This window comes from Leiobunum rupestre, chromosome 6 (assembly GCF_980474605.1).
Source record: "Leiobunum rupestre chromosome 6, qqLeiRupe1.1.hap1, whole genome shotgun sequence".
NCBI classification, from domain to species: Eukaryota; Metazoa; Arthropoda; class Arachnida; order Opiliones; family Sclerosomatidae; genus Leiobunum; species Leiobunum rupestre.
Window position 1 is genome coordinate 26,547,999 of NC_143389.1, and position 10,322 is coordinate 26,558,320.

Genomic DNA, 10,322 nt, shown 5'->3' on the forward strand with positions numbered 1-10,322 from the left:
AACGTAACTTAGTACACTAATTAAGTATTTTTTAATTTACCGTAATTAAAATATAGGTAAGTGGTTTTTATCTTATTTTATACCTACGGAAGCGATAAATAAATTAAAGCAATAAATTTTTGGAGTTTGGAGATGGGTGGAAAAAAAATAAGGCTCTTCGTTTTTCCAACTGCTTTTCTGATGTACCCAAAAATGGACCAAATTAGACCAAAAGTACCCTTAAAACGACCAAAGTCACCATTTTCGGCCCTATGTACCCCATTTCGGACCAAAAGTACCCCAAACTGGACCTATTAGCTTTATTGTAATGTTAAACTCCCATAGAGATTCCCCTAAAAAGAAAAAAAACTTGCGGTCCAATTTTGGGTACATGAATTATTTCGGAGAGGGAATCCATGTTTTAAATTCAAAATAACCGCGCGCCCGGGCAATCCGCGCCTACCAGGTAATCCGCGCCCGCGCGCGCTATTTTCCTGCCTAGGTTATCAAGTATCATACAACTTACATAATTTCCACTTATTTCGTACGATAAAACGCGATCGAGATATTCGTTTTAAGAAATACTCGTGAGATTGGTTCAAGTGCCAAGCATATTTAAGTACCACTTACGTGATAATGTTATTAAAATGAAGTTTAAAAATATTTCCATTCTACTTTAACAACGAATATTCCATGACGTCAAAACACTCTTAAATTCAAATTAACCGCGTCCCCCGGGGTAATCTACGCACGCGTCGCCTAGGTTATCAATTTTTACATCATTTCAACTTATTCCGTACGATAAAACTTGATAAGATATACGTTCAAGTATCTTTCGAGATAAGCGTAGATAAATGAACAAGTTGGCCTGGACACAATATGTTGATATACGAAAAAACAAATCGTCGCGAGAAATATCATAAATACATTGACTTTTCAACGATTTTACCCCCATTTCACCCCTTAAATTCCGGATTTCGATCCCGAACCCAAACCCGAACCCGGGAGTGGCGTGTCGACCTTACTTTCCCTCTACTTGTCAAAAGTGTGGCAACTGTCCACAACTGATTTATTACAGGTGCCAACGTAATTGGGATTGGTCTCTCAAAAAAATGAAAATTTTTAATCCGGTTAATCCGCCTTTCAATATGTATTCGAAGTTTGGCAATTTGATGGGTCTCCATAACTTCCTCTTTAGAAAATTGATTGTGGTTTTTCAAAAATGGTGGAATATTTAACGTTAAATTTAGGGGTCTTAGCAAATCTTCCAAAAGAAAACCTTTATCAGCCATTATGGAATCGTTAGGGTTAAAATCCATACTGAGAAATCCACTTTTCTTAGTTAACTCTTTGTCAGAAATATTTCCCGTGTAAAGCGCAGACACAAAAGTTACGTAACCTTCTGGGCTAATGCCAATCAGGCCTTTATAGGTATTTGTAGATTTGTAGTTCGAGTATGTCGCTGTTTGTAACACTAAGGATTTTGGAACTTGACACTTTATTTCAATGGCGTCTATCACGCAGCGAGTACTTGGGTATTTCTCCTTAAACTCCCTGGGCATAGTAGCGTCTATTTGGTCTCTGCTTTGCCAATATAAATTTGTCCCAGTTGGAGGTACATGAAATTAATCCACGATATACATGTGGTGCTAATTGTACTTTTCGACACACCGAACCTGTCTGCTAAATCTTTGATAAATAAACCTAAACGCAGTCGCATTAAAATAACCAAAAACTGGTCTATAACATCCAATTTCCTTGGTCTCCCAGCCGGAGATGCGTGTTCTTCCTTCGGTTCTTCCATATATTTTCCTCTCCACCAAACTATATTTTTGCCGTTTGAACCGGGATCCAGAAATTCGTAGAGTGCCATTAACTTAGAATAACTTGGAATGCCAGTGTAAAAATAAACGTCTGCATCGCTGTCTTTAATAGTATTCATGCCAAATTTGGCCTTCTTTATCTTGCTTTCAAAAAACTTACAGTTGACTCTTTCTTCTTGTAACAACCGCTCGACTTCTTGAAGTTTGTGTTCTAACACACTAACACGCTTGTCTTGAATCTTCAGCTTTAAGTTTAAATCAGAGACCAACATTTTCAAACGTTCGTTCTCTAACTGTGACGCATTCTGTTGAGTTGAGCTGGATGTTTCTTTCACGGGAATCATTTCCACATCTGGAACGTTTACGCATTCACCTTGGTTAACAGCTTCAATACTGGAAGAAATGTTAGCAATAGGCTGTCTATTGATTTCCATACTTGCTGGCTGTACCATTTTTTTCCCCGATTCTTTTAAATTAGATGTAGGGCCCTCGTCTTCAAATGGTTTCCATTTAAATTTGGATGGAACTGCACCATCTAGTAAATGACGTTTTCCACTTGCTGCATTCTTCATGAAATCGATTTCATCGAAATGGAGCGAACAAACAAAAATGTTCGATACTGATTTATAAAAGAAATCACGTCTTCTAATTTTTTGAATCCACAACTTGCGTAGAGGGTCGTTAGCTGGCACTCCATGGTATGTCACCTAGAAAGGATACATTTGTTAGGCAATTATTTTATTGTTGTATGTCTTTGAATTGAACTACTTACTTTATTTCCATGTAGATCTGTTGGTCCTTTCTGAGGGCAGAATAAAACTCCACAGTACCTAATGAGGCTCATGATGATTGAAACGTTTAACCGAATCTTAAGATTTAAACAAACGTAACTAACGTTTTTTGAAAGCTTATGGCTAATTTAGAAATACATAATTGGAAAATCTGAAAGTTCTGGATTTCTAATATACCTAAAAATGTATAATATTTAAAAAAAATACCTTACTTATTAAGCGTACATTAAAAATTAACCGCTAAATGTTAATACCAACTCTGTCGATAAACAGAAAAATATAAGCAGAAGATGATTTGAAGTCAACCAATCATAAAAGATCTGCCTCACACTGCCATCTATACGCAGGATCATTCGTTAGAATTTTAATCCGACATGGCACTGTCCCTATAGTTCAGCTTACGTGATTGTAATATGCGGATAGGTCTATAGAGGGAATTGCATCTTCCTTTAGAATACGCTTCTCAGCTTTCGGCTCTCCGAGAAGTTCAGATTTTAGGTCACGCACGAAATCTTCATTTGCCATCCTGGGTGATTATAATGCTCACCACCCCTTGTGTTCATGCTCTTCCCTCGACGCCCAGGGGTCCTTGCTGGTCGATTGGTACGAGTCCTTAGTAGTATATAAATGAGAGAACCCTCTATGGGGCATCGGGCATTATTTTGACGGTAACTCACCGAGCATGATGCCCCATGATGCATCTAGAAAAAAAAGTACCGGCTCAACATCGAAGCGTTCGCCGACCGTAAATGTACGCATCGGGCATCGTGCCCCATAGAAATAACATGGGGTATTTTTTTGACGGTAACTCACCGGGCATGATAACCCTTAGAATTAACACGGGGTATTATTTTGACGACATCTAGAAAAAAAGGACCGGCTCAACATCGAAGCGTTCGCCGACCGTAAATATACGGCGAGCGGGCGCCGTACCCCGAGAACGCTCTATGGGGCATCGGGCATCATGCCCCATAGAAATAACATTAGGTATTATTTTGACGGTATCTCACCGGGCACCGTACCGCATAGAATTAACATGGGGAGTTATATTGACGGTATTTGATGCGTTCGCCGGTCGTTATTGTACTGCGATATAGCTATGAGCACCGTATCTCTTAGAAAATACATGGACACAGGGATTTGAAAATTGACCGTGAATTGTTTAAACGCGTATTGCGCCGATATGCCCTTAATTTCCAAAGCCTGCTTAATCTGCTGTTTCGAACGTGGTGGCATAATCCTAATTGTTTAAGGCGTGGTACAAAGTACAACAAAGTTTACCATAAAAGCCGGAATTTTTTCTTTAAAATATCATTCTGAATAAAGATCCCCGAGTCCCTTGCAACTTGGAATTTGAATTCTAGTACGATGTAAGTATGGATGTAGCTAGTTATATATAAACGGTTTCTTAACATTTGAAAATGTTTGAGGGAATCGTTTCTTATATATTATAAATTAAAGGTCGGAAGGAAACTCATGCATTATTGAAGTCAACTTTATGAGGTCCAAAGATGAGTACGTCGTTAAAGAACTAGCGTTCTTGGTTGTGGAAACTGAGGATAATGGGGTTTATTCTTTTAAACCACCTATTCCTTACCACGAGCTAAACGCGAAAGACAGAAGACTGTGTGGTTGGAGAGGGGTTACAGCAACATAAAAGCGGTTGCTTTCTATTACGAATATAATGGGGTTTCGCTTATTGGGTGATTAAATCAAAATGAACAAGGTTTTCTTTCTATGAAGAATATAATGGGATTTCGCTTAGTAATTCGAAGTTTCTCCCAGCAGTTCTATGAGCATAGTTGAACCAGAACTTGTAACGAAAATGACCGTGACATTTTTCACAGGAAAAGACATTCTAATTCAGAAACTGAAATACCACGAAAGAAACTAAAATTTGATGAAGAAACCTCTAAAGCTAATTCCATGTTCTTTCCGAAATTAGAAATTAATTTCATGGTAAATGAATATTTATTTGCTCAAGGTTATGAAGAAACATCAAAAATGTTTTGTTTGGAAGCAAGCCTCGAAGAACTAAGCTCCTTGGACGAAAAGCCTCTACTCCCTCTATACTTGGTGGAACTTTTTTAAATAAGTAGATTAAATATTGCCTGCTCACGCAAAGCAAAATCCCCCGAAGAGGAAAATCCTCCAGACGTAGCTGAAAATTTTGGAATTGGTACTCAAAATGTTGGCTGTTTACGCAAAGCAGAATCCCCCGCAGGAAAAGAAAATTTAGCTATCACCCGAAAGACAACCTCAGTTGTAGACACGTCAAGGAGAAGAATATTAAAAAAGAAGTTAAGGGTCAAATCTTCAGCAATTAGTCGGTACAAGAAAAAAATAAGAGAATTGAAAACCTTAAAACCAAGAACACCTCAAGACAAAATAAATAAAATAGTGGAAATTGCCAGAGTTTTTAATGATGAACAAGTCTCATTTTTTGAAACTCAGTTACGGTTAGCAACAAAAAACTCAATAGTAAGAAGATGGATTAATGATAGAGACAAAGAGATTGCATTGTCAATTTACCATCAAAGTCCAAAAGCATATCGACTTATAAGGAAGTTATTTTATCTGCCTAATCCTCGCACATTAAGGAACTGGATGTCTTCAATCAAGCTGGAACCGGGAATGAATGATATCTTGTTTGAAAGCCTAAAGAAAAGTCTCCAAAATATGGATGAACGAGACAGAAATTGCAACGTTACTTTTGATGAAATGTCACTTTTGCAAGCCGTTTCATAAGACCAGTCAAGTGATAAAATTGAGGGATTCGTTAATTCAGAAGAGAAGGTGCCAAAGGTTATTGCTAATGAAACACTTGTGATTATGGTACACGGTTTGTTCAAACACTGGAAACAACCAGTTGCATATGATTTTCCAAGAGGCCCCATGAATGCGAAAGAGTTGAAAGATTTACTATTCCAGACCCTAACTAAGCTGCAAGATATTGGTCTAAATGTTAGAGTTACAATTTGTGATCAAGGCTCCACAAATTGAAGCTTATACAACCAATTAAAAGTTTCAAAAGATAAACCCTACTTCTTTCACAACGACAGTAAAATCTTTTTCATATATGATGTACCACACCTCTTAAAGAGCCTTAGAAACAATTTCAGAAAATACGTAATTGATTATCAAGAACATGCAATTTACTTCCATTGTGTGGAACAATTTTTCAAAAAAGACAGCCAAAAACCTATAAGGTTTGCACCAAAATTAAAGAAAAAATGATTCACCCAAATAGTTATTAAAAAATGCGTGTCAAGGATGCAGCTAAGCTCTTTAGTCATTCGGTATCTAATGGTATGTTGACGTATGTGAGTTTGGGAGAGCTAGAAGCCAATGCTGCGTACACTGCGGAATTCATCGAAGAGATTGATAAACTATTTGACGCTTGCAATGCTAGTAAATTCAAAAGTCAAGAAGCTCTTCTAAGACTATTTCACGAAAATTCTGAACATTTGAAAGTTTTAATGCTTGAAGATCTTAAATTCAGACATCCCTCGAAAGTGAAAATACACTGCGTAAATGATTGGATCCATAGCATCAATGCGATAGAGCAATTGTGGGAAAACCTGAAGATTGAAAATGTCAAGTTTTTCTTCACCAGAAGATTAAATCAGGACACACTAGAAAATTTATTTGCTGCACTGCGTCAAAGGGGTGGCAGCAGCCAAAATCCATCACCTTCCAAATTTAAAAGCCATTTTAAAAATCTAATCGCTATGTCATTTTTAGTAAAAAGCAACAGCCAAAACTGTGAGATGGATGATGGAGTAGTACTGTTAAAATTAAGTACCCTTAACAACCATAGAACTTAAGAAAAAGTTCAAGTTAATCAAGAAATTGACGACATTAAGTCTCAAAGAAAAATAGGGTTAGATATATTGGACACATCGACTGCTGAAAAAATTTCTGAAAATTTTGGATCAAACATCGATTTAAATTGCCTTTCATATGTTGTTGGCAGCTCCAAGAAGAAAATAGCTAAAAAAACATGCCAATTGTCACAAAGAAATTTGCAAATTTATTCACGAGTCAAACGTAATGGAAACCGAATATACAAATTGTTACACACTTAAGACTATTCTCATTCTAAAGGTGATTTTGAGGGTTTGAAATCTCCGTCAGATGCAGTTTTGCAATTTATGTTAAGGTGTGAAAAAGTTTTCATAGTAGAATTTAATAATTCAATGCACAAATCAAACATCTTACAAAACATTGTATCGAAGTGTGATTTTCAAGACAAAAATATCTGTCATAAGTACAGAGTAATGCTTATTTATGTATATTGTAAAATGAGGCTGTTTTATGCTTTCAAGTTTCTTAATGAAGCCATAATAACTGAGAAAGAAGAAAAAGCCTACTAAGCAAAACAAAAAAAGAAGGAAAATGGAGGAGTTCCTATCAAACAGGTGAAACAACCAAAGACACTATTAAAATTTACCTTGCTAATTCAAAGTAACCTTTCTTTCGTTCAATTTAACAGTTCTACAACGTTAAGCCCCCAGTCTAGTAAGCGTAGCTTTATTTAGTCTATGATCTCGCCATAGTCAGCTCCGATCTCGCACTTACCTGTCAGTGGTCTGTTCTCCCCATAGAAATCGGATAAATAACTAAAACGATTTTTATAATATTTCCGTGTGCACCTATTAGAACAGTACCTTTCGTTGGCTGTTGTACGATAGTAACGCATTCCTCCACCGCCACTAACCCAAAACTATCTCTCCAAAAATAACAAAATAAAATGGCGGTCTCAAGCTCGTGCTTGAAACCCGGGATCGCGGTTTTTTTTAAATTTTGAAACGCGGTTTTTAATTAAAATTCAAATTTGAAACTCAAAATTTTTATTAATTTCGAGGTAGATAGAGGTTAGATGGCCAAGTCTTCAAGCTACTTATAGCCCCGGAAATTGAGCATTGGTTCAAACGGTGTTATTACTTATTAGTAGCATTTTCCACTGAGCTGCTCGGAGATCGCCCCGATTTCGCTTTTTATGTCACTGCTCTGGATAAGATTTCCACGGAGCGCTGCCGAGCAGATTTCCCAGTGAAACACGTAATTAATTTTTCGCCCCCTGGTTTTTGGCGCGAAACATGAAGACGCGTTTTTCAGGTAAAATGGCGAGCAATGTCATTTTTGATAAACTTTTTGTTAATGAAGACGGTTTATTTATTCGAAACAATGCGATTATTCTCGCTCACGTTGTAGTTGATGGTAAGTATATAACACAACACATGCCTAGGCTGAACTCTTCCTTCCTCAATTGAATCATAGACTAATGATTCAATCCACATTGCAACTTGGCAAATTGAAATAATCGATATATCATTAAAGGAAAAATATGTATTTCTTATCAATTTTTTCTTATAGGAGAGAAATCCTTGGTAGAACTCGATGAAAAACTCCTACTTGAAAGCGGCTTCATTTCCGACGGTTTAAATATGTCTAGTTTATCTAACTCAAATGAAAATTTCATTGATTTAAATGATGAAGAATCTGCAAACAAAAGTATTGAATTAACCCAATATTTTTTCATTTAAATCTTTTTTGTTTATTTTCTATTTTCCAAAACAGCTGAGTGGGGTACAGGAGATACAAAACTATTACTAGATAAGTATGCCGAGTATTTACCCAAAATAGGACAAATGAAGATGTTCAAAAATAAGAAAGTCATGTGGTTTAAAATTTCTAAGGACATAAAAGATGTTTTGTCATTTAACCGCAGCTCTTCACAATGTGAAACGCGATATAAAACCGTTATGAAAAGAAATATGGTGGAAAATAATCTTAAATCAGGTTCAACTCGTAAAGATGTCGAGTTTGCAGATGGAAGTAGCGAAGATTGCAGTAAATGACGATAGTGTTGTACCTGAAGTCATGAGAAGTGTTGGAAAAGTTTCAATTGCACCTAAAACGTCCTATCGCCTCTCCGCAGAAACCAAAAAAAAAGTTGAAAATAAAGCTAACACAATTGCGGAGACTTATCTTAAAAGTTCATGAATTGAAAGAAGCTGCAAGAGAAAGGCGCCACCAAGAAAAGGTGGATCTATTGAAATAGTTATTTTCCAAGTAAAATTTCAAATATTATAAAGAAGTTTCATTACAGTATTAAATTTTGTGATAAAAATAAATGTTTAATATGCTTTTAAATTTTGACAAATCAAAAGGGACGGTAGTCCCTATGCAAGGTTCGGGTATAGAGTAAAGCACCTACCCGAGCACTTGCTATATTATTTCGAGTCAGAATGAAGCCGATTTTACCCCCTCGTATCTCAAAAACTATAAGTCGTATCAAAACAATTGATTGGTTACAGGAACAGGGTTGATTTGACGTTTCGTAGTAATGGGGCAAAGTAAGGCTTAATTTTTTCTTCTTCTTCTTCCATCTTCTCCTCGCAGACCGCTCTACAGCAAAAACTACTGAACCGATTTAAATTAAATTTGGTATACAGTTTCAAAGGAAGCTCCCATCGTGTCCTTCCAAAGGATAAGTTCATATCTGCTATAGTTCTTGAGCTATGGCGACAAATGTACTGTTCAGCGAGTCAGTAACGAAACCGTGGAGTAATAAACACATAAGAAGCACTATACCGGAGCGACCAGCAGTGTTCAGCGATTTGGTATCTAGGTACAAGATACAGATAGTAGATACATTTATCCTTTTATTTGAGTAAAAGTATCTAACAGTATATACATTTTTTATTTGAATATACATTTTCGCAGATGCCTATTGAAGTATCTTAAAGTAGATCCTTGTTTTCTTTAGATACATATTTATAATAGTGACATCTACTATATCTGTTATTTTCGTTACCATACATAGTAAAATACTCTTAAAGTGTATACTAATGTATCTAAATTAACTACTGTGCCTTCTAGTAATGCTGAAATAATTAAGTTACGAGATAAAATAAAACGCTGCGCTGCCTGACATGTAGCTCAGCGGGTCAGAATGTTCTTTTTGAAATATTAGGTAATTTACGAGTGCCTGACGACTAACTTATCTTGTAAACAAACTAATTTTCATTTGTCGTTCTTACATTACTGTCGGTGCGTCATACACAAAAACTATGGGGAATTTCCCGAAGAAATCAAAATAATTCAGTTATTTTATACATGTATAGCTATTTCGCTTTATTTTTTAGCTCCTTAGTTACGACAATAACGACCGACAATTTCTACTTACATATGTAAAAGGTACTGTTTATATTTTAGCCGGCTATAACCGAAAAAACCGGTTATAGCCAATTAAAACCACTGGTTTGAATTTTTTCAAAAAAAGCCGGCTTTCTTGCAACCCTGCCCCGCAGACCCCGTGGCACGGGGGGGGGGGGGCGAGAACTAGGGGCCCCGAAAATTTTATGATTAAGAAAAACGGGGCCCCGATTTCCGTGGGGGGGGGGGGGGGCAGAGAACTAGAGGCCCCGAAAATTTTATGATTAAGAAAAAAGGGGCCCCGAAGTCGATTTCCGCGGGGGGGGGGCGTAGTTCCTAGTTACGCCACTGACCCCCAGTAGACATTTTTAGTAAATTTTTGTTGGTGGTCTTCATTTAAAAAACCTATTGGGATTACGCAAGACTCTCCAATGACAAAGCCGGATACATACCTAGAATATTTATTAAGTAAAGAAAAAAAAAACTCTTTTATACATTGCCAAATTTCTTTATTGGGATTTTAGATATATTCAACCCATTTATACTTCTACAAAAAATTATTTTG

General features: G+C 36.6%; 1 protein-coding gene across 1 annotated transcript; it reads right to left on the reverse strand.

Annotated features, from left to right (window-relative positions):
• Positions 1-1,549: 1,549 nt before the first annotated feature.
• LOC149940528 (uncharacterized) lies at positions 1,550-3,118 on the reverse strand. Its single transcript, XM_090179289.1, has 3 exons — positions 2,996-3,118; positions 2,575-2,670; positions 1,550-2,509 (listed from the first exon to the last, which is right to left on the reverse strand). The coding sequence occupies exons 1-3, from the start codon at positions 3,116-3,118 to the stop codon at positions 1,550-1,552; spliced, it is 1,179 nt and encodes a 392-aa protein (XP_090035415.1).
• Positions 3,119-10,322: the final 7,204 nt, after the last annotated feature.